At 44.2% G+C, this 24,944-nt stretch overlaps 1 protein-coding gene across 1 annotated transcript in view; it reads right to left on the bottom strand.

Annotated features, from left to right (window-relative positions):
• The window catches only part of Gpr107 (G protein-coupled receptor 107), a 60,939-nt gene extending 42,284 nt beyond the window's left edge, over positions 1-18,655 (bottom strand). Inside the window, exons 1-6 of the mRNA XM_090330815.1 lie at positions 18,488-18,655; positions 6,660-6,782; positions 5,831-5,884; positions 5,536-5,615; positions 2,965-3,092; positions 1,540-1,577 (exon numbers count right to left, since the gene is read on the bottom strand). Of these exons, the coding sequence (XP_090186941.1) occupies positions 1,540-1,577; positions 2,965-3,092; positions 5,536-5,615; positions 5,831-5,884; positions 6,660-6,782; positions 18,488-18,628 (564 nt within the window). The 5' untranslated portion in view covers positions 18,629-18,655. The remainder of the gene's footprint in view (positions 1-1,539; positions 1,578-2,964; positions 3,093-5,535; positions 5,616-5,830; positions 5,885-6,659; positions 6,783-18,487) is intronic.
• Between the last annotated feature and the right edge of the window lie 6,289 nt (positions 18,656-24,944).

Genomic DNA, 24,944 nt, shown 5'->3' with positions numbered 1-24,944 from the left:
GCTAGTAGAGCCCAAGGTTTCTACTGATTATGACGAATGAGGGAAACCATTGAGCCTAAGTTCCTTTGAGTCTGGCTTACTTCACTTAATATGATTTTTTCCAAGTCTTTCCATTTCCTAACAAATGGGGTGATGTCATTCTTTCTGACAGCAGCATAGAATTCCATTGTGTACAAATACCACAACTTGTTGATCCACTCATCAACTGAGGGACATCTAGGTTGGTTCCATATCTTTGCTATGGTGAATAGTGCACCAATGCACATTTTAATCAGAATAGCCTCTCTGTTCTCTTTCCTGTTCCCCCATTCCGTCTTCATTTAAATTTTAGCAGAACAATTTCTAACCTGGGTTTGAACTTGTGCTTGCTAAGCAGTGTTTGCTCTACAACTTGAGCCATGCTTTTTGCTATTTAATTGGAGACATAATTTCACAGACTTTTCTGCCGTGCTGGTTCAAACCAGATCCTCAGATCTGTCTCCAGAGTAACTACGATTTTGTGCTATTTCTAGCACTACTTTTCTCTTCTCTTCCTTTCCACTCCCCCACCTGACCTCTGTTAGTCCAGATCCTCTCACTTTACACCCATGCTATCACGGCAGTCCTTCCTGGTCCCTGACATGTTCTTCTCCAACATCTGCCCTCTGTTGTCTGACCAAAAATCATCTAAGGGTGCCCCCCATGCCACTCTCTGACTTTCACTTCCAATAGGCCTATGCATCATGTATTTCCTCCATCTAATCTATTTTTTTTTTTTTTTTTGGTTAGTCTGGGACTTGAACTTGGGCCTGGGTGCTGCCCCTGAGCTCTTCAGCTCAAGGCTACTGCCCTTACCCATAGCGCCACCACTTCTGGTTTTCTGGTGATTCACTGGAGATAAGTGTTTCATGGGCTTTGTAGTGCCTGGGCTGACTTTGAACTGCCATCCTCAGATCTCAGCCTCCTCAGTAGCTAAGATTACAGGCGTGAGCCACTGCAACTGGTACCTCCATCTAATCTCTCTTTAGGCCATTTTTCTTCTCCTTCCTTGTCTTCCTCTTCCCCAGACTCTAAGCCTGGAATCCTTCTGAGGTCTCCCTAGCTGGAGTGCCTTCCCTTTCCTCACCTCTAGCATGGATGTGCTGTGCAATCTAGCACTCAGTATTTGTGGATGTGAAAACACAGGTCTTCAGTCATGAAAAGTGAACAACAGACACATATTAAAATGAACAGGGCAAGCCTTTTTGAAGGATTCCCAAAAGAAATGTCTGTTGCAACAAACTGGAAATAAATGAACACAATTTTCACAGTAACAAATATAAAAGGACTAAAAGAAAGCATCACGTTCTCTTAGAACTAGAGTACAAATGCTGGGCATTTAGGATGTCAATGGTGTCTCTTTAAAAAGAAGATAATTCCTTGTAGATCAGGTAGGCAAGCGCATGCGTACACACACATACATGCCTGTATACATACATGCACATATACACATATGTATATTCATAAATACATGTGCAGACACACAGAAAAGCTGAGTGCAGGTGGTAGCTAAGTTCCTACCTTTGAATCCGCTGTACTTCTTTTAGACTTTGTACCATCTACAAACAAGAGATTAAAAAGTATTACTGTAGTTTGCTCATACATGTACTACAATCATTTTATGAGGCTCCCATTAATACCAAATAATTGAAAAAAAATGAGTCTTATGGACTGCCACCACTTCATATACAAACTGGCCTTTTTTTTTTTTTTTTTTTTTTTTTTTTTTGCCAGTCCTGAGGCTTGAACTCATGGCCTTAGGCACTGTCCCTGAATTTTTTTTGTTTAGGACTGGCAGTCTACCACTTGAACCATAGTCATTTACAGCTTTTTCTGTTAATGTGGTATTGAGGAATCAAACCTAGGATTTCATGCATGCTAGGCAAACACACTACCACCAAGCCACATTCCGAGCCCATAAGGAAATGAATTTACTTTTCATATTTTTGCTCCTTATAGTGCTTTAACTCAGGACCTAGACACTGTGCCTGAGCATCTTATGTTCAAGGCCAATACTCTACCTCCACTTGCAAATTATAATCCTTTATTTTTTCTTTTTTTCTTTCAAGCCCCATGACCCATCTCCCCCCCACAAAAAAAAAATTGGAGAGGCTACAAGAAAATGAATAGTACTCTGTATTTATGATAGTACTATAAACTCATCCAACTCAATTGTAAAGGAAGTTCAGAACCAGTGTCACTATTCTCAAAGTATTCATACCCTTTGAACCAGAAATTCCAATTTTGGTGACCCACTCTATGGGAAGTACCACACAAGCAAACAGTTGGATACATCAAGAACAGCATGAACAGCAAACATGTTTCCTTAGGGGAAAGGGTGAACAAGTGACAGAATGCACCTAAGCACCATTGTAATTTTTTTTTTTTGTCAGTAGTGGGAATTGGACACTGTCCCTGAGCTCTTCAGCTCAAGGCTACTGCCCTACTCTCAGGCCTGAGTGTTATAGTTTACTGGAGGTAAGAGTTTCCTGGGGCCAGCAATGTAGCGTAGTGGTAGAGTGGCTGACCTAGCATGTAAGAAATCCTTGCTACTACATACACAGAAAAAGTCTGAGGTGGTGCTGTGGATCAAGTGGTAGAGATCAAGCCTTGAGAAAGCTCAAGGACAGTGCTCAGGTCCTGAGTTCAAGCCCCAGGACTGGCAAAAACAATAAAAATAAAAAATTAAAGCAAATGTTCTAAACATAAGATACAAGCTTAATCTGGAAACATAAATGACTACATTCTAACACTGGGAATAGGAGAGATGATTGCCTTTTTCTACATCTTCACATTTTTCCCTTTTCTTCTCGTGGCTATGTATTTATGATAAACTCTACAATGGGACAGTGCTAAGGCAATGACAGATCCTGTTCTTGCTGTGAACTGAACCTTTGACAGAGCGGGTTGGTGAAAATCAAATGCTAGTTTGCCCTTCAGTTTTACCTGGTACTTTCTGAGTTTGGCTGCCCGCTGGAACAGGGCTGACCTTAGGCTCCTGGACTTTCTTGTCATTGCTGAGGATAATGTTTGGAAACTGGGTTCCAGCTTCCAGTGGAGATCTGACTTTTACTCTGCATGCAAACAAAATGGAAGGATGAGTGTTCAAGCAGTGCTTCTGGTCATTCAGTAAGTGCAGCATGCTGGGCATCCTGTGAAGCTCCAAATCACTCCCTGGTTGTCCTTGTGATGTCCTACAGTGTTGATTCTATTCACGTTGTACAGATGCTGAAACTGGGGTGCAGAAGGTTAAGAACTGGTCTTTCTTTATTGTAATTTTGTTCATTTATTTTTAAATTTTCTTTTGTTTTCACTGGAAAGATGACATTCAGTTTTAAATGTTAAAAGTGTACAAGTTGCAGGGCAGGGAGTTTGGCCTAGTGGTAGAGTGCTTGCTTAATTAGCATGCATGAAGACCCAGGTTCGATTCCTCAGTACCACATTCAAAGAAAAAAGCCAGAAGTGGTGCTGAAGCTCAAGTGGTACAGCTCTAGCCTTGAAAAAGTCCAAGGACAGTGCTCAGGCCCTGAGCTCAAGCCCAGGACTGGCCAAAAAATAAAAAATAAATTTAAAAAATTGAAAAATGCACAAGTTACTTTGTTACAATAAAACTAAATGTGTAAAAAAATAATAAAAGAACTGGTCAGTGTGCTGGCAAGGTAGCTCAGTGGCACAGCACTCACCTAGCATGCATGAGATCCTGTGTTCATTCCCAGTTCTCCACCCTGCTCCCTCAATAAAAGAACTTGCTCAAGGTCTTCCAGCTAAGAAGCAGCTGCATGAACATCCTGGCAGTTTTCTTCTAAAACCAACATGGTGTTGTTAGTTTCCCCTAAGTATCCTTAATGTGCTCAGTCAATTGGTGCAAAGTGAAAGGGAACAAGAGGCAAAAAAGCACTAAGACATTAAAGTGTGGCTAGGGGCCATGAGAGGGGCTGTGCAATGAACACTCTATCTCCTCTCTTGTTAACTCCTTCCAGCCCAGCAGGACCCAGGGTAGTTCGTATGACTGAGTGCACACACAATCTCAGCGCCAGCAGGCAGGCACTTCTCCACCTGACTGGGAGACATGTTCCCTCTTGTCTCTCCCATGGTGCTGGCTGGGGACACCTGTGAAGAAGAGCAGATGCCAAGGACAGCAGAGCAAAGGTGAAAAGCACTGAATTCCTAACCTCAGCAAGCTGTAGCAGGCCTGTCCCTCACCCCATGGGTCACACCTGGAGTCTCAAGGTGAGGCCTTCTCTGTCCTCAATATTCCAGCAAGCTAGCTCAAGTCCTAGTGGATGGAGGAGACCTCATGTTCTTAGATGAGAACATAAGCAATTATGGAGAATGTTTGTACTATTTAGCCTATAACTATTTTGTTGTTTTGTTTTAGAAGAGCTTCTTCATTATTTTTCCTCTCTCGTCAGGCTCATCTTAAATTTGCCTTCTCTGGGCTTTGTGTAGTTGACCTTGAAAGCAAGTCTGAGCACAGTGTTTCTAGCTTGCCACTGCTTGAAGAAATTATACACAAAGGACCATATGGTGCCAGGTGGAAATGAGCCGAATTTGAGAACAGTGAGTCCCATAATTCATCTCAGTTTAAAAGTTTTAAAGAAAGACCGGAATGCCAGAAATCCTTACCTATAATCAATCTTCCTCCCTCTTTCCCTCTCTCTCTCTCTTTGACTAGGGATCTTACAAAGTGTTTCATGCATGCTAAGCAGGTGCTCTATCACCTGAGCCACAATTATAGCCTCAGGCCTCTCCAACAATCTTATGGGACAGGTACCATGGCTACTGAGGTAAGTGAGCCAGAGTCCTCAAATCTCACACAGATGAGAAAGGCAGAAGTTGTTATCTGGACCCATGCCTGCTTTGCCTATCTGTCATTTGTTTTTTTTTTTAAACTAGTACTAGGTTTGATCTCAAGGCCTTTTCACTCAAGACTAGCATTCTACCACTTAAGCCATACCTCCACTTCTGGCTTTTTGCTAACTGGAGATAAGAGTTACTAGGATTTATCTGCCTATGCTCTTTGAACTTGAACCTTCAAGATCTCAGTCTCCTGAGTAGCTAGGACTATAGGCATGAGTCACTGGTACCCAGCTTCTGCTGATGTATTTTCTATCAATAACAAACAAGCTTCCTGAAAGCAGTATGATGTTCTACATGCCTTTGAACAGACCATACCCTTTGCTGGCAAAGCCCTTTCTTTCTTTGTCCATCTGGTAAAAACTAAGTCACCAGAAGCTGCTTAGACCCCAAAAATGATCCGATTCTTCCTTTCCCTAGCACAGTTATAGGTGATCTTCCCTTCTACCACTCTCCTGTGCTGTTACCGTTTTCATTGCCCTTCTGTCTCTCCACTAATGTGCAACTCCCAGAGGCAGGTCTCTCATGGTGTGTCACCACCAGTACTGAGTTCTGACAGACACAGTAACACATTGGCAGACACCCAGTGAAGGTGAGTGGGAGACTAAATACCCCCTAGCTGTATTCTAGGGTCAAAGGAAGGAATTTAGTATTACTTACTCACTTCTGAAGATGTCTAGGATTAGAAGGGCGACAGAGGCAGATTGTTTCTTTAAAATACAGTAGTCTGCATCTTCATCCTGAGGAAGAAGAAGTCAATTATAGTTCATCCTGTTCATTTATATAAGAACAAGGCAGAAAGTTTTTGGGAACAAAGTACACAGAGAGACTGGAAAATGTCTGGACATCAAAGTAGCCACTACCCGCTGGAAGTGGACCTCCAGGAAAGCAGGGGCTCCACCCACTGTCCTGGGCTCCCATAAAACCAGTGGGCAGGCTGCCACTAAACACTTACCAAGTAAGAAGAAAAGCCGTCATTCTTTGTTCGTTCAAGGCTGAAGCCGATATCCTAAGGGAGAGGGTGACAGATGAGAAATAAACCCCACACCTGTGCAGCCTTTCTTCCCAGTTTCCTTAGCCTTTTTTTGTAACAATGCAATATTTTACTAGATACTCTACTCAGAGCCGGGGGAATGGCTCATAGAACATTAACTTGGGCAAGACTTTGTTTGATCCCTAGTACTGCAAGGGGAAAAAAAAAGAATTGCAACTAGATGTTAAAACGAATAGATGGTTACTATGTATTTTGGTCCTCACAAGTTTTAACTTTCCATATTCTGATACTTCACATTTAATCCTGTGGAGGGCAGGGTGTCATGGTTCATGCCTATAATCTTAACTATGCTGGTAGCTGAGTTCAAGGATTATAGTTTGAAGCCAGCCTAGACAGGAAATTCTTGAGACTCTTACCTCCAAATTAACGACCAAAATATGCCAGAAGTGGAGCTGTGGCTCAAATGGTAGAATGCCAGCCTTATGTAAAAAACCTTAGGGACAGGGGCCAGGAGTTTGGCCTAGTGGTTAAAGTGCTTGCCTAGCATGCGCTAAGACCCGGGTTCAATTCCTTGGTACCACATACATACAAAAAAGCTGGAAGTGGTGCTGAGGCTCAAGTGGTAGAGCTCTAGCCTTGAGAAAGTCCAAGGACAGTGCACAGGCCCTGAGCTCCAGCCCAGGTCTGGCAAAAAAGAAAAGAAAAGAAAAGAAGCTTTTGACCTAAACTACAATGATAACCACTTCCACCCGACCAGCCCATCTCCCAGATGGGGACTTAGTCTACATACATCAGAATTCTTGTCTGAGGCTTGTTCAGGCTCATTCATGGAGAAGCTGCTGACATTAACCACCATATACCCATCTTTGAAGAATCCAAAGGTGTTCAGATGAACTTTATGCCTCACATCGTCCTACAGAGACATATGGTGGTAGAATTAACAATGTGAAAAAGGAAATTTTGGATGATTTTAATATAATCACTCTTTTGCCTGGAAAACTACAGTAGCCTCCTTCCATATGCTCACAGTATATATATGGCTGCAGAATCTTATCTTTCTTCTTCAGAAAGTCCTAAAATATTGATATTGTACAGAAGACAACACCCAGTGGATACAATGTCCTCCAGCACATGTGTATGAGAATGGGGCAGACTGCTGCCCAGCTAGCATGTGAACCCATGCTGGATGAAACACATTTCAGACATCAGTGTGTTCTCCCTCACAGTACAATGCCCGTCATGCTCTGAGCACTCCACGTTCCCAAGGGAGGGGAAGAGCGAGTGGCCAACATCACTTCAAGAACACTGCTGGGTGATGGCTCATGCCTGTAATCCTAGCTACTCAGGAGGCTGAGATCTGAGGACTGCAGTTCAAAGCCAGCCCCAGCACTAAAAACCATGAGACTCTTATCTCTAATTAATCACTAGAAAATGAAAAGTGGAGCTATGGCTCAATGTGGTAGCCTTGAGCTGAAGAGCTCAGGGACATACCCAGGCCCAGGGGTAGTATGGTAACTTTGACCTGAAGAGCTCAGGGACGGCGCCCAGGCCCAGAGTTCAAGCCTCATGACCCACAAAAAAAAAAAAACAAAAAAGAACACAGCCTCAGGGGCCAAGAATTTAGTCTAGTGGTAGAGTGTTTTGCCTAGCATGCATGAAGATCTGAGTTCAATTCCTCGGTACCACATACACAGAAAAAACTGGAAGTGGTGTTATGACTCAAGTGGCAGAGGTTTAGGCTTGAGAAAGCCCAAAGACCGTGCTCGGGCCCTGAGTTCAAGTCCCAGGAATAAAAAAAATAAGGGCACAGCTTTATCAATGTATGCATGCCTGCTCCTCCCATTGCAGGATGAAGGGGAGTCTACTTTCTAATCTATAATTCCATTTTCTTTAAGTTCATTTGTACCTAAAAATGACATAATGTATGATGGGTTATAGGAAACAAATCTCATAAAGAAACACAGGAGGGACCGGGAGTTTGGCCTAGTGGTAGAGTGCTTGCTTAGCCTGTCCATTTTTATGGACATAAACCACTTAAACCATCTCCCTGGCAGAGTTGCAACACACTTCGTGGCCACTAGGGGCCCTTCAGTGAGCTGAAGGGCCAGGCTCCAGTGCCCTCCCTGACTAGCTCTGAGTCCTCTGTCCATTTGTCCTCCACAACTGCTGGAAATCCAAGGCTCAGGGCGGCCTTAGCTGGCCCTTGCTTTACCTCTTTCAACCCTCTTCCTTGGGCTGACCCCTGGGAGCTTCCCTTATTTTCTTTAGTGCTCAGCTATGCATTTAAAGCAGGGTTGCTAGACTTGAGTAAAGGCCCTAGAAGCAAGCCTGCACTCCTGTAGAGAACAAGGACACAAGAGTCATCTGCTGAACAGACATGGAGCAGCGAAATGGAAAAAACTAGAACAGTAAGGCTCCTGCCCTGCCCTTCTGAGAGAAAAATGACTATTTTTCCAAGGACAGTGTACATCTACTACCATCCTGATGCAAGGAAAGGAATTCAATTTCATACAGGGAGACAGAGAGGGAAGGAAGGTGACCAGAAACCACCCCTGGCAACTGCGACCACCTGCATGAGCTTCAGGCAGGATAAGACAAATCAAACCACACTGGCATGCATGGATGCAAGAGCAGGGCTGTGAGGTGGGGGGAGGGACAAGATAAAATAATGGCATTCACTGGGAAGTGGATGAAATTAGAGCAAGTCATGTTGAGTAAGATAAGTCAAAACCAAAGGAACAAAAGGCACATGGTATCCTTAATATGTAGATATTAGATCCAAACAGTATAAGAGCGATGACTCAATATTTGGGTACCCAGGGTTATGGACATGGTCTTGGATATTTAAACATAACTACACAGGCATAAAAATATATGATGGGGGTCTGGGAGTTTGGCCTAGTGGTAGAGTGCTTGCCTAACAGGCACGAAGACCTAGGTTCGATTCCTCAGTACCACATACAGAGAAAAAGCTGGAAGTGGTGCTGTGGCTCAAGTGGTAGAGCACTGGCCTTGAGGGAAGCCCAAGGCCAGTGCTTAGGCCCTGAGTACAAGCCCAGGACTGGCCAAAAAAAAAAAAAAAAATATATATATATAATATATATATATATACACACACACAGACATAATGTTATAGTATATAGATTGATAGTATATAGACTGATATTGCTGCACTTTCCAACCAGTGCACTATGTATCATGGGCTTTCCCAGTGATTTCTAATCCTTGCACTCAGCCCCATGGCTGGGATGAGAGTCAGGAGCAGAAGAATGATGACCCAAGGCCAAAGTGTGTAATAGGAAAGCTGGGATTGGCAGTCAGTCAGGCCATCTGTTCTACACCATCTTCCAAAGTGCTCCCTGAGGGCCTACAACAGTGACACCTGTTTCAAAAACAAAACCAAGCCAGGTGCTGGTGGTAATCCTAGCCACTCAGTAGACTGAGATTTGAGAATCACAACTGGAAGCCAATCCAGGCAGGAATGTCTGTGTGACTTTTATCTCCACTATACTACAAAAAAAAAGCCAGAAGTAGAATTGTGGCTCAAGTGATAAGAGTGTAGGAGTGCTAGCTTTGAGCAAGCTAAGCAAGGATAGTGCCAAGTTCAAGCCTCAGGACCAGCCCAAAATAAAACAAAACAAAAACCAACCAAAAACCCCACCCATCAGATACACTGCATTTAATTCTAAGTACTGAAAGAATTTCACTAAACTCTAACAGGTATAATTTTTGTACCTTTCTGTATTTTCTGAATTACTAACAATGCTTATGTATTGTATTGATATATTAGAAGTCAAGAGTGATTGCTAAGGTAAGCACTGGCATTTTCCATTAATACCTGGAGGACAAACACCTATGCTAACAGCTCACTCATCAAGACTCACACAGGTCATAGACATACAGGAATTCCCAGACCACAGGTCACTAATGAGAAGGATACACACTCAAGGCACTCTGGCTTGGAACAGCTCAGTGGGAGTGCTGGCTTACACCCTCATTCTTCAGCAACACAAATAAACAACAAAAAACACTTATCCCACTTTATTCTGCTCAACTCAATATAAACTAATATTTATAGAATACCATTAAGGAATGGTTGGGAATTTGGCCTAGTGGTAGAGTGCTTGCCTAGCATGCACAACATTCTGGATTCAATTCCTTGGTACTGCATACACTGAAAAAAGCCAGAAGTGGTGCTGTGGCTCAAGTGGTAAGAGTGCTGGCCTTGAGGAAAGCCCAAGGACAGTGCTCACGCCCTGAGTTCAAGCCCTAGGACTGGCAAAACAAAACAAAACAAAACCACTAAGGACTGAGGCCCAAGAAGTGAAAGAGACCAGTCTCAAAGGGAAATGGTCCTTTCTCCATAAGAAGCAGGCATCTGGGCAAGCATGGTTACTCAGCCAGCATCTGGAGATGAGGTGGCACAGGGAAGTGGCACCCTCAGTGCTCCGTCTTCTCCTCTGCTATGGTCCTAAAAAGGCAGCAGTGTGGATCCTTGACAGCACAGGGAGGAAAGAAAAGTAAACAAGCAAAGTGAATCTAACACTCTGAATTTCTCATGCTTTCTACAACTAAATAAATACATCTTTTGTTTTGAACTTGAAGAGGAAGCCATTAACTCCTGGCAGATTTTTCTCTCGGTACTTCTCTCGGACCCCACTTTCAGCTACCAGACATTCTGTCACTTCCTCTACCAAGGCTTCAGCATATATTTCTGACAAGGGCTTAAAAAAATTGCAACAGCACTGTAAGCTGCTTATCCAGTAAAATGAACGCTAGCTGACTCACTCAAGAGAAATCAAGGTCAAACAAACAGGAGATGGAATACAGTACTGAAAAGAATCAGCCTGAAAATCTCTAATGGCCAGGCCAGTCTTCACTGTTGCTGGCGTGTGTGGTTGAGGCCCTGGGTTCAATCCCTGGCACTGCAACTCAATAAATAAAACAAACACACTACAGTTCCTAGAAAGGATTGAAAGTAAGAAATATGGATTTTTCTGGGCTCTCCTTACACACAAATTACCTGAAAGCACTGAAAACACTGTTGGCCCTAACCCAATTAAAATCTTATAAGATTTAATTGAAACAAATGAGCAAACACGATTAGTTTGATAATGATGAAGTGCTGTCAATTATAAGAGAAAATTAACCACCAGAATATTTTGTATTATTTTAACTTGTTCTGAAAAGTTTGCCCTTACTTCAAACAAACTATTTCTAAAGTCAAAACACATTTCAAAAGCTAAGCAGGATGTTAACCCTTCTACAGTCCCAGCACTCAGGAGGCTGAGTCTGGAGGATCAGGAGTTTAATACAAGCCCAAGGTACAAAGAAAGATATGAAAAGTAAGAACAACAAAAATAAAGCTGAGTGTTCTAACGCATACCTGTAAATCTAGACACTCAGAAGAATCTTGGTCTGAGGCCAGCTCTGGAGCAAAACTTGAGACCCTATCTAAAAAATAAAGCACAATTGGCCAGGAGTTTGGCCTAGTGGTAAAGTGCTTGCCTAGCATTCACGAATACCCGGGTTCGATTCCTCGGTACCACATACACAGAAAAAAGCCGGAAGTGGTGCTGAGGCTCAAGTGGTAGAGCTCTAGCCTTGAGAAAGTCCAAGGACAGTGCTCAGGCCCTGAGCCCAAGCCCAAGACTGGCAAAAAAAACCAAACCAAAACAAAACAAAAAAATAAAGCACAAAAGGGGTTTGGGAGATAACTTAAGGGGAAAAGCACCTGTCTAGCAGGCTAGAGGCCATGAGTTCAAACAGTAATACCCCCATTTTTTTTTTTTTTTTTTTGCCAGTCCTGGGTTTGAGCACAGGGCCTAAACACTATCCTTGGACTGTCTGAAGGCTAGCGCTCTACCACTTGAGCCACAGCACCACTTCTGGCTTTTGCTGAATAGCTTATTTGAAGTAAGAGTCTCATAGACTTTCTTGCTTGGGCTTGCTTCAAACTATGATCCTCAGATTTCAGTCTCCTGAGTAGCTAGCACTACAGGTGTGAGCCACAAGTGGGTTCAAAGCCAGCCTGGGTACAAAAGGACCTGAAACTCTTTTCTCCAATTAACGTCTAGAAAATGGGAAGTGGGGCTTGGCTCATTAGAACAGTGAGTTTAGAAGATGCCGCCCAAAGGAAAAAGTGACTCTGGAAAAGGAGGGAAGGGGTGCAGCTTCTGGGAGTGACAGTGCTGACAAGAAAGCTCAGTGCCCCAAAGGTGGTGACAATGCAGTAAAGGTCAGACACATTTTCTGTGAAAAGCATGGCAAAATCATGTTAAGCCAAGGAAAAGTTAAAGGCTAGCATGAGATTCAATGAAGTAGCCACCAAATATAGTGAAGATAAAGACAGGCAAGGGGGCGACTTGGACTGAATGAGCAGAAGGTCCATGGTGGGACCCTTTCAAGAAGCAGTATGTGCCTTGCCTATGAGTGGGATGGATAAAAAGATCAACCAGTTAAGATAAAACTCGATACCATATTATCATGGTTGAAGGAAAAAAAAATCATACAGCTGAAAGAAAAAAAAAAAGCTCAGAAGGCAAATACCCTTCACTATAGGACAGGTGTCCTATTATCTCCAATAAAGTCCCAAACAGGGCCGGAAGAATGGCCTAGTAGTAGAGTGCTTGCCTAGCATGCACAAAGCCTTGGGTTCAATTCCTTGGTATCACATACATAGAAAAAGCCACAAGTGATGCTATGGCTCAAGTGGTAGAGCTCTAGCCTTGAGAAACCCCAATGACAGTGCCCAGCCCCTGAGCTCAAGCCTCAGGATTGGCAAAAACAAATAAAATAAATAAAGTTCCAAACAGCTGGAAGTGGCATTGTGGCTCAAGAGGTAGGGCATTAGCATTGAGCAAAAAAAAGCCAGCCTGGACAGGAGCCTATGAAATTCTTACCTTCAATAAACTATTCAGAAAAAGCCCAAAGTGGTGCTGTGACTCAAGTGATCGAGTACTAACCTTAAGCCCAAGCCCAGAGTTCTAGCTCTAGGGCTGGCTAAAATGAATAAATAAAATACAGATGGATCTATATGCATCCATGTGTATTATATCAGATATATACACATATATGGATATACATACATACACATATGTATCTGGAGACACAGATACGTAGAAGGTTTTAGATATGTGGGATGACTGAACCCAGTACCTCACATATATGCTAGACAGGTGCTCTGCCACAAGACTACCCTTCAACACAACATATTTTTTTGTGTGTGCCAGTACTGGAACTGTCCAGCAACTGTCCCTGAGCTTTTTTTTGCTCAAGACTAGAGCTCAACCACTTGAGCCACAGCTTCACAGCTTTTTAATGCTTAACTGGAGATGAGAGTCTCACAGATTCCTGCCCAGGCTGGCTTTGAATCACAGTCTTCAGATCTCAGCCTTCTGAGTAGCTAAGATTACAGGTGTGAGCAACTATGCCCAGCTTGGCTTTCTCCTTTTATAAACAGGAGCAAGTGCTCTTCAGGAAGAAGTGGAAAACATGGGCTGGAGTTCGATTCCTCAGTACCACATACATAGAAAAAGCTGGAAATGTGGCTGTGACTCAAGTAGTAGATCTCTAGCCTTGAGAAAGTCCAAGGACAGCACTCAGGCCTTGAGTTCACACCCCAGGACTGGCAAAAAAAAAAAAAAAAAAAAGTAGAAAACACAAATACGCACTCCTTCCCTTATTCTACATGAGCCCACTAAGTCTCCATAGCCCTACACCCTGTGCAACCTGGGTCAACAAGGCAAGGCAGTACTTCCTGCCCTCAAGAGACAAACCATCTGAGAGAAGATGAATGGTGCCTGACTTTTACAAATGGTTTGCATTTTACAGATGGTAGGCATGGGGGTGCATATGAGCAATTGAGAGTGAGACAAGAGGGCTGCAAAAAGAGTTAACCAATTAGTTTGTAATCTTACAACAGTTAAAAAGAGTAGCAACAGGGGGGAGGGAAATGGGGACAAAAACATAGAGGTATCAATTTGTGAGAAGTAATGCACCTACTATCTAGCAAATATAACTGTAACCCCACTATACATTACAATTAAAAAAAAAAAGAAGAGTAGCAACAAATATCTACTTCCCTCCAATTCAGAATTATCCAATGTCTGTGCTACACTTGTTGCAGAGTAGCGGGGGAGGCAAAGGGCTGGTGATGAAGTGAACCTAGGTGAGAGGATGGTACATACAAGGCCAGAGAAAACAAATAAAACTACTACTACTATTATATTTTACATAAACATCACACAGTATCATGTGTGCTTCTAAACTTGATTGAACCGTGTCATAATGCACAGTGACACCTGCCTCGTGCATTTCCAGCAACAGTGCATTATTTGAAGACTCAGTCTATATTGTTACATCACATGCTCATACAAACAGATAGCAATCCACACATGGAAAGGGGACATTTAACAAAAAGCCACCTGGGCATGATGGTACATGCCAGTAACCCCAGTACTCAGGAGCCTGAGGCAGGAAGATCAAGAGATGGAGGCCAGCCTAGCCTTCCTAGCAAAGCCCCCAAACACTGCTTAATCTAACTGCAAAGCCTAAGAAGTGAAAGGGAATGTATCTAAATATGTAAGAAAATGTATAAGAAGAAAAATCACTCAATTACTAAGGATGTTTTCTAAAAGCTATTACTCAAAAGAATAGTCATAACTAGGCACTGATAACTCATGCCTGTCATCCTAGCTACTCAGGAGGCTTGAGAAAAAGGGGCTTAGGGACAGAGCCCAGACCCAGTCCCATCACCAACCAGAAACAAAACTGTGAGATTGCAGTAAGAAGTAGCGTGATGAGCCAGGAGTTTGGCCTAGTGGTTAAAGTGCTTGCCTAGCATGCATGAAGAACCAGGTTCAATTCCTCGGTACCACATACATAGAAAAAAGCCGGAAGTGGTGCTGAGGCTCAAGTGGTAGAGCTCTAGCCTTGAAAAAGTCCAAGGACAGTGCTCAGGCCCTGAGCTCAAGCCCAGGACTGGCCAAAAAAAAAAAAAAAAGAAGTAGTGTGATTAGTTGCCTCACGTCTAGCTACTCAGGAGGCTGGGAATTGAGGATCACAGTTTGAAGTCAGCCAAGGTAGGACACTTTTTTTTTTGGTCATTGTGGAGCTTGAACTCTGGTCCTGGGCGCTGTTCCAAAGCTCTTCAGCTCACGGATAGCACTCTACCCCTTGAGTCACAGCACCACTTCCAGTTTTCTGGTGGTTAACTGGAGGTAAGAATCTCACAGACTTTCATGCCTGGGATGGCTTCAAACTGCGATCCTCAGATCTCAGCCTTCTAAGTAGCTAGGATTACAGGAGTAAGCCACCAGGTGCGGGGCTTCAGGGTAGCCCCTCCAATTAACCTCCAGAAAATCAGAAGTCAGACTGACTCAAAGTGGTAGAGTGCTAGCCTTGAGCAGAAGAGCTCTAGGACGGCGCCCAGGCCCTGAGTTCAAGACTCATTGGTGACAAAAAAGAAATAGCATGATTAGAGCTAAGTGTACATAATGAACAAAAGGATGCAACCATCAGCAGAAGTCAACATCAACTAAAAGAAAGACACTGTGGCTCAAGTCATAAAGTATCTGCCTAATAGGTATGCAGTCCAAACCTCAATATCACCAGACCGGGGGGAAAAAAAGTACTAAGACACACAACTTAGAAATTAGGCTGAGAATGTTGTTTAGTGGCAGAGTGCTTGTCTAGCATGCATGAAACTCTGGGTTCAATTCCTCAGTACCACATACCCAGAAAAAGCAGGAAATGGTGCTGTGGCTCAAGTGCAGAGTACTAGCCTTGAGCAAAAAGAAGCTCAGGGGCAGTGCCTAGGCCCTGAGTTCAAGCCCCAGAACTGGCAAGAACGATAAGGAGACAGAAAAAGACAGAAAGAGGGGGAAAAGGGAGGAGGTGGGAAGGAAAGGTAGGGGGAAGAGAGAAAGAGGAGGAAAGCTGGCGGGGGGAGGGAGGAAGGGGAAAGGGGAAGAGGGAGGGAGGGGGAAGGAGAGAAGAGGGAGGAAGGTAGGTACCAGTGGCTCACGGTTGTAATCCTAGCTACTCAGGAGGCTGAGATCTGAGATTCGTGGTTCAAAGCAAGCCTGGACACAAAAGTGTCTGTGAGCCTCTTATCTCTACCTAACCACCAGAAAACCAAAAGTGGCACTGTGGCTCAAGTGGTAGAGTGAACAAAAGCTGAGGGACAGTGCCTAGGCCCTGATTTCAAGCTCCACCAACCTACAAGAAAATAAATAAATAAAAAATAAGGAAAGAAGGAAGAAAGGAAGGAAGGAAATAGTTATATTAAAATAAGCAGATCTAGGGCCGGGAGTTTGGCCTAGTGGTAGAGTGCTTGCCCAGCATGCACGAAGACCCGGGTTCAATTCCTTGGCACCACATACATAGAAAAAAAAAAAAAGGGCCGGGAGTTTGGCCTAGTGGTAGAGTGCTTGCCTAGCATGCACGAAGACCCGGGTTCGATTCCTCGGTACCACATACATAGAAAAAAGCCAGAAGTGGGGCTGAGGCTCAAGTGGTAGCGCTCTAGCCTTGAGAAAAATCCAAGGACAGTGCTCAGGCCTGAGCTCAAGCCCAGGACTGGCAAAAAAAAAACAAAACAAAAATAAATAAAAAATAAAATAAGCAGATCTAATCCAGATACCCTACTGCAGATGAATGGATACAGAAAATGTGGTATATATATATATTTACAATGGAATTCTACATAGCCAACGGGGAAGTGGATGAATCTAGAGCAAATCATATTGATTAAGACAAATCAAGACCAAAGGAACAAAAGGCGCATGGTATCCTTAATATGTGGCTATTAGATCCAAACAGTACAAGAGCAAGGACTCAATATTTGCATACCCAATGCTATGAACATGGTATTGGAAATATAAACACAACTACATAGACACAAAAATCTATGATTCTAGACATAATGTTTTATTACATAAATTAATATGTATCTATGACATAGAAACCCTCAGCCTAATTTTAAGTATGTTCTAAAATATAAGTGCCAGTGATTGTATATAGATTCCCTTCTTGAATACTTGTTTGTTAAATCGTCATTTGAAATATGATGTAAGTATGGGAATTAATGCACCATCTATCTGGCAAACATCATGTAACCCTTCTATTAATTACAATAAAAAATATATGAAAAAAAGAATATAAAAAATAAATATGTAAAAATCAATGTTAATAAATTCTTAAAAAAAAAAAAAAGGCGCCGGGAGTTTGGCCTAGTGGTAGAGTGCTTGCCTTGCATGCACGAAGACCCGGGTTCGATTCCTCGGTACCACATACATAGAAAAAAAGCTGGAAGTGGTGCTGAGGCTCAAGTGGTAGAGCTCTAGCCTTGAGAAAGTCCAAGGACAGTGCTCAGGCCCTGAGCTCAAGCCCAGGACTGGCAAAAAAAAAAAAAAAGAAGTTAAATGTAGGTCTACAATATGGCCCAGGAATTCCACACGGCTGGTAGGTAGAAGCCAAAAGAAATGGTAACACATATCTCCTGTAAGATCTGCTTGAAGCTGTAGACGCTGGCTCACCTCTGTAATCCTAGCTACTCAGGAGGCTGAGATCTGACGATTTGGTTTGAAGCCAGGCTAGGTAGAAAAAGTCAGTGAAACTCTTACTCCAATTAACCACCAAAAAGCCAGAAGTAGAACTGTGGCTCAAGTGGTAGAGTGCTATTCTTGGTCAGAAAAAGCTAAGAGGCAGCACCCAGACCCTGAGTTCCAGCCCCAGAAACCCCTTCCTCACCAGTTAAAGATAGATCTAGATTCTATATTCTTTAAACTCTGCATTAAAAAAAAATACAATGTTTCATGGTTAATGCAATGTATTTTTTTTTTTTTTTTTGCCAGTCCTGGCTTGAGCTCAGGGCCTGAGCACTGTCCTTGGGCTTTCTCAAGGATAGAGCTCCACCACTTGAGCCGCAGCATCATGTCTGGCTCTTTCTTTATATGTGGTACAGAGGAATCGAGCTCTGGTCTTGGTACATGGTAGGCAAACACTGTACCACTAGGCCAAACCCGGGGCACAATGCAATGTATTTTGACAAGACAAATTTTGTAAAGTTAGATTCCTGGGTGTGTGTGGGGGGGAGTATATTACGATAATAAGATGTGTTATGGTGACGCACTCTTTCATTTCCTATATACCTATTAACCTGTTCTGTTAACCTAAACTAACGACGGCACGTGTCAGCTGTAGAGGACTTTACAGGATCATTCTAGGTCCAGACGGACGATGACAGAGGAGAGAGGAGAGAAAAGCTAAAAACTAAGGAACTGTACACAGGTTCACCCCGCCAAGTATTCCAGACTTGTAGTGCCAGGGCATGGGAGAGCGGGGCGCAGGGGGGCAGAGCTGGAGGCAGGTGGGGAGCTCGCAGAGCAGGCTGGGGTCAGAGGCCGCAGGTCGACCGCTCCCCCCCCTCGCCTCCGGTCTTGGCCCCGAGGACGCCCGCACGACGCCCGCAGTCCCAGCACCCCACGGGGCCGCCTCGCGGGACGGTGAGCCAGGCCCCGCGCTCCGCCCCTCGGCCGGGCCTCGGCCCGCCCGGCTCCGAGCGCCCTCCGCGGCCCGGCCTTCCCCGCCGAGTCCGGCCGCGTCGAGCCTTACCTTGAGCGTCAGGTGATGGACGCGGCCCAGACCAGGCTCAGCCAACCACAGCCACAGCCCCAGCAGAGGCATCAATCGGAAGCCAGCGGCCAGTCGAAGGCAGCGAGGGCCCGAAGGGCCGAGAAGCGCAGGGGAGGCCATGTTGGTTCCAGCATCACCAGCTGCTTCCTCTCCCGCCCACTTCCGGGGTTAAAGGGCGGCATCCGCCGGAAGCACGCTGTGGGGGCGTGGCCGCCGGCTCCGCGGACGCCGAGCGGCCTTCAGGAGGCCTGTGTGGTCCCGCCGGGGTCCGAGCCGGGCTCCCGGACGCGTCGCCGCGGCGCCCTTCTGCTGGCCGCCCGCTCCGTGCGGACTTCGGTGGAGCCAGGAGAGGGGACGCCCAGGGGAGAGCCTGTTTCTGTCACCACGGTGGCCGAGCGGGACCATCCGGGACTCTCCGGAGTCTCTGCCCCAGCGCTCCGGGCCCGGAGAGCGGCCCTGGCGCCTGGGGCCCGGACGGGGGCCCGGACGGGGGCCGGGGGTGCTGTGGGTTGGTCGTAGGTCCCCCCATGTTTTTTCTTTTTTTTTTTTTTTTTTGCTTGTTTTCACGTTTATCCCCCAGGCCCTTCTCACTCAAAACTCAGGAGAAATAGAGGGGTAGGGTGGTTTTTTGAGGCCTTCTGTAGCGGCTAGGCCCAGGTAGGCGTCATTCGCTCCATTTCACAGGTAAGCCAACCGAGGCCCTGAGTTAGGAGCTGGGAATCTTAAACCTCGGTATTGCATCGCCTCCTGCTAGTCATCCCACCAATACAGGCCTGGGTCTTAATTTTTTTTTCCTATGTTTTGTTTTATTCCATTCAATAGCGGGGCTTTGAACTCAAGGTCTTAACAGTCTTGCTTCGCTTTATTCCAAGGCCGGCGAACTGCTACATGAGCCACACCTCCACATCCAGCTTTCTGCTGGTTAATTGGAGATGTGAGTCTCACGGAATTGGTCTGCGCAGGTGGCTTTGAACTTCTGTTCTCAGATGTCAGCCTTCTGAGGTCCGAGGTCCTAGGATTACAGGCATGAGCCACTAAATGTGCTTGTGACATTTTCCTCTTCATTCTATGTGGAAGCTTTCCTGCTAGTCATTAGAACTATGATTTTTTTTTGGGGGGGGGGTTATGGGACTTGAACTCTGCCTGAGCACTGTCCTTGAGCTCTTCAGCTCAAGGCTACCACCCTAGCCCAGAGCCTGGGTGTTGTCCCTGAATTCTTCAGCTCAAGGCTACCACCCTACCCTGGAACCAAGTCCCACTTCTTGTTTTCTAGAGGTTAATTGGAGATAAGAGTCTTAGGTGCTTTTGTACCTGAGCTGGCTTTCGACCTTGGTCCTCAGATCTCAGCCTCGTGAATAGCAAGGATTACAGGGGCGAGTCACTGCGCTGGACTACCATGACCTCTTGAATGGAAAAATTCAGTAGTAGACACAGTCCCTCCCCCCAATCTTTTATCAGAGAGTCATGGAAGAACATGGCTACTAAAATTGCCAGTAAGTTAGCCAGGCTCATTTAGTCTTTAGATTCTTCGTTTTGGCTTTCCACACAATTGTATTTTTAAGCAAAAGAAGAGAAAGTAAAAACCACTATGAATCCCAGTACCAAGTGATTACTAGTGTACCAATATGCTTCCTGACAGAATCAGATTCTATTTTTTTTTTCATTAGAACCTGGAAGTGAAATTAACGTGATCGGTTTTCATAGCAGAAAAGTGTTATTACTTAGGTTAAAAAATTCCACTGGGAAAGTACAGAATGGGATGGGGAACCCCTAGGGAGAGTCCTGGGTGTTTTAGTCAAAAGCCACCTTAGTAATGATATTAAATTTATGATAAAAACCAGTAGGTACTCTCACACCCTCTGCAGAGCCAAAGTAGGACACTGAGGTGGGGCCAGAAAGATTATAGTTTATCTTAAAATAACTTCTGTGATCAGCACTGATTGCTACTTGGCAACTAACCTCTTTCTTCCCTAACCTATCTTGAGACATCTGATTTGAATATGTACTCTTACGTGTTTGAACAAAACATTTTCATCTGATTCTTCTACCCCTTTTACAGGTGGAGAAACTGAGGAACTCTAGAATTATCTTAGAATGATAATAGTTTTATTTTCTAAGTAATTAAATTTTCCCAGCATCTCATGAAATATACTTGATCTCATTTAAGTTAACTTTTAGAAATAAGACCACTATTTGATACACCATTATGTGGTTATTAGTTTTCAAAGACCGTTTTCTGTGTAGGTTCTTGTTGGATTTCTTTTGAGGGTTGAGCCTACTTCTTCCATATTTGCTGATCTTGGTGTCTGAATGGTCTCTCAGTGGTATTCCTTGGTGGCTGCTACAGGAGGCCATGGATAGGTCTTCTTCATTCTAAGCATTTAGTGTCTTATTTTTTTCTGACTTTGGCCTCCTGTGTCCATTCCTCTTATTTTTTCTTCCTGTTACCATCTTTACTCTGTGTGTGTGTGTGTGTATATATGCGTGAACCAGTACTGAGGCTTGAACTCAGGACCTGGGCACTGTCCCTTAGCTTTTTCTGTTCAAGAATAGTACTCTCCCACTTGAGTCACAACTCAACTCCTGGGTTTTTGGTGTTTATTTGGAAATAGGTGTCTGGTGGACTTTCTTGCCTGGGCTGGCTTTGAACCTTCATCCTTGAATCTTAGCCACCCTAAGTAGCTAGAATTACAGGTATGAACCACCGGTACCTAGTTAATATAGAATATTTTTTTGAACAGTTAAGCTCTGAGAAAACTGCTCTTTTGGCAACTGTTAGTCATGTGATCTCAGAATTTCAAGAAAAAGCTATGCATAATCATAATTACACTGTACAAATGTCTAACACAGATGGTATGATGGGGACCTTTAATTTCAAGGTCTTCCTGGGAAAATAAAGACTTGTCTTGCTCTTGCTTTGAGGTTTTTCTCCTGTCAAGTACATCGTTTTGTTTGTTTGTTTGTTTTCTTTTGTTTTTTCTGTTTTCTCCATTTGTAGCAGGATGTGTCAATAGAATATAGCACTACTGATAATATCTGCCGAGGCCAAATATTTTCAAAAATAGTTTAACCAATGAATAGGTTGGTATTCTCTAGTTTTCTTTTTTCAATTTTTGTTATTATAACTGTTCTGTACAGAGGGGTTGCAGTTACTTAAATCAGGTAAAGAGTACTTGCAGGTTGTGAGGCTTGAATCAGGGCCTGGGCACTGTCCCTCACTTTTGTTCAAGGCTAGTGCTCTACCACTTTGAGTCACAGTTCCCCTTCCAGTTTTCTGATGGCTAATTAAGAGATAAGAGTCTTGCAGACTTTCCTGCTCTGAGTGACTTTGAACCCCATCCTCAAATCTCAGCCCCCTGAGTAGCGAGGATTACAGATATGAGCCAGTGGCATCTGACAAGAGTGCATCTCTCAGTTTTTCCCTCCCATCCCTGCCCACAAGTTGGTATAGGTTTTTTTTGAGGGAGGCTACTGGAGTTTCACCTCATGCTTACAGTGTGAGTACTCTCTACTGCCAAGCTACATTTCTAGCTTTTTTTTTTTTTAACATAGGGGCTCACATCCTGCCAGGGCTGGGTTTCTTGCCAGGGTTAGGATAACAGGATTCTGCCTAACTTTTAGTTGAGAAGAGGTGTCTTGAACTTTTCTGCTTGTCTGGCCTTGAACTACAATCTCATTTCTGCCTCCCAGGTAGGTAGGAATACTGAGCCATTGGTGCCTGGCCTGTAACTGCCAAAGGCTAAATTCCTATAAATCTAGTAAAGGGAACTAGAAGCAAAATGAATTGTGGCAGTAAATTCAGAAGTTAGTATCATTTTCATTCTTTAAACACCATGTCTTCCAGGAGAGTAGGTGGGTTTTCAAGCATATCTTGGAGCCAGGAAGAAGTCTGGAGGGAACCTGTTGCAGAAAGCCATCTTCCTAGAAAAGTCCAGTCCCGACATCAAGGGCTGATGCCTTCAGCCCCATCCTAGAATACACAGTCCTCCTCCTTGGCCTGATGGTACCATGTGTGAACGGCTCAGCCATAGGCTGTTTTTTTTTTCTTTATGATTTTAGCATATCCTTATCTTCAGGGGAATTGAACAATCAGGTATAAAAGTGAGTTGCAAGCTGAGCACGGTGGCTCATGCCTATAATCCTAGCTCCTCAGGGGGCTAATATTTGAGGATTGGTGTTCAAAGCCAGCCCAGCACTAAACAACATGAGACTCGGGATGGCAGTTTGGCCTAGCGGTATAGTGCTTGCCTGGCATGCACAAAGACCCGGGTTCAATTCCTTGGTACTACATACATAGAAAAAAGCTGGAAGTGGTGTTGTGGCTCAAGTGGAAGAGCACTAGCCTCGAGGAAAAAGCCCAAGGATAGTGCTCAGGCCCTGAGTTTAAGCCCTAGAACTTGCAAAAAAAAAAAAAAAAAAAAGAACGTGATACTCTTATCTCCAATTAATCACTAGAAAATGGGAAGTGGGGCTCAAGGGGTAGAGTGGTAGCCTTGAGCTGAAGAGCTCAGGGACAGACAGTGTCCAGACCTAGAGTAAGACATGCAGTATGCTGGGTGCTAGTGGCTCATGCCTGTAATCCTAGCAGATTTTTGGGGGCCAGTCCTGGGGCTTGAACTCAGGGCCTGGGCACTGTCCTTAGGCTTTTCTCAAGGCTAGGGCTCTGCCACTTGAGCTACAGCGCCACTTCCAGGTTTTTCTGTGTATGCAGTACTGAGGAATTGAACCCAGGGTTCCATGTATGCTAGGCAGGCACTCTACCACTAGGGCACACTTCTGGCCCCATGAAGCTCTTACCTCCAATAAATTACTCAAAAAAGGCTGAAAGTGGTGCTATGGCTCAAGCAGTAGATCACTAACCTTGAGCACAAAGAGGTTCAGGGGACAGTGCCCAGGCCCTGAGTTCAAGCCCCACAACCAACAAAAAGAAAAAACTTAGTTGCAATAGTAAGATGTAAGATATACTCACCATAAAGTCCCCAGTTACATCCCAGCCTGACTTCTTCCACTTGACTGCCTTCTGTGTCCTTAGTACCTTCAGCATCAGCTTGTCAGAGTACATCTGTAGGTTGAATGTTAACGATATGGGACAGTTTAAGCTAAAAGAGAGAGGCTGGAAGTTTGGCCTAGTGGTAGAGTGTTTGCCTATCATGCACAAAGACCCAGGTTTGAGTCCTTGGTACCACATAGATAGAAAAAGTTGGAAATGGTGCTGTGGTTCGAGAGGTAGAGCACTAGCCTTGAGAAAGTCCAAGGACAGTGCTCAGGCCCTAACTTTGAGCCCCAGGACTAGAAAAAAAAAATCCCAAGAAATATCTCACTAATAGACAACCAGTCAACTGTAGTTGAAGCATAGTGGCTTACACCTGTAATCCCAGCTACATTCGAGGGCAAGAAAGGATCATCATTTGAGGCTGGCCTGAGCAAAACTATTTTGAAAGACCCTTTGTCATCTGTAACCCCTGCTATGCAGCATGTGGAGATTGCAGTCCAAGGTAATCCCCTGGCAAAAGCAGACTCTACCTGAAAAATAAATGAAAGCAAGTCACACACCAGCCAGTGGCTCACATGTTTCTAAGGCCAGCCTAGTGGGAAAAGTCCACTAGACTTGGTGTAAAAATAAGTAAGGGGGCTGGGAATGTGGCCTAGTGGTAGAGTGATTGCCCAGTATGCAAGAAGCCCTAGGTTTGATTCCTCTGTCCACATAAACTGAAAAAGCCACTGTAACTCAAGTGGTGGAGTGCTAGCCTTGAGCAAAAGCAGCTCAGGGACTGTACCCACGTGCTGACTTCAAGCCCCAGGACTTGCACGATAATAATAAGTAAATGAATAAATGCAAAAAGTGATGGGAGTATAGTTCAATTTGGAGAGGGTCTACTTTGCCAGCAGAAGGCCCTGAGTTCAAACCTCCCCTCTGATCAGATATCCCCCACAAAACCTATTTGCTTTAAAAGTCTCCTATCTATCTGTAGCTATAACATTTATATTTATGTTGAAGCCTGGGTTAGATGTTTGCTAATTGCAAGTAAGATTAGAATTGCCAAAAAGCAATATAGTTGTTTGCTCCTAACTGTACAGAAACCTATACGGGATTTCTGTTCTGTCTGTCCAGATAGCATATTTCAGTACCAAAATATTTTGCATGTGATCAGATTATTCATTGGCAATACATGTCAGTCACTCACTTAGATCCTGACTTTGTAAAGCAGTGTTTCTTAACATGTCCACAACTGAAGCCAACCCGGAGGTAAGACCTGTAGCATTTGCAAGGGGTGAAGAGTTCTTGGGGAGACTTGATTCCTCAACAGATGTGCAGTTTACTGGTGGAACCCCTCTGTTACCACCACACCTTCTTCCTCTAAGAGAACCAGGAAGGGATTTAGTGTTTTTCTTTTCCTTTTACTTTCTTTCTTTCTTTTTTTAATTGGTTATGGGG

Source organism: Megascapheus bottae, chromosome 3, assembly GCF_031878675.1.
Source record: "Megascapheus bottae isolate mThoBot1 chromosome 3, mThoBot2.hap1, whole genome shotgun sequence".
Taxonomy (NCBI): Eukaryota; Metazoa; Chordata; class Mammalia; order Rodentia; family Geomyidae; genus Megascapheus; species Megascapheus bottae.
Note: the sequence above shows the minus strand (reverse complement) of the source record. Positions and strands in the feature narration are given on the sequence as shown.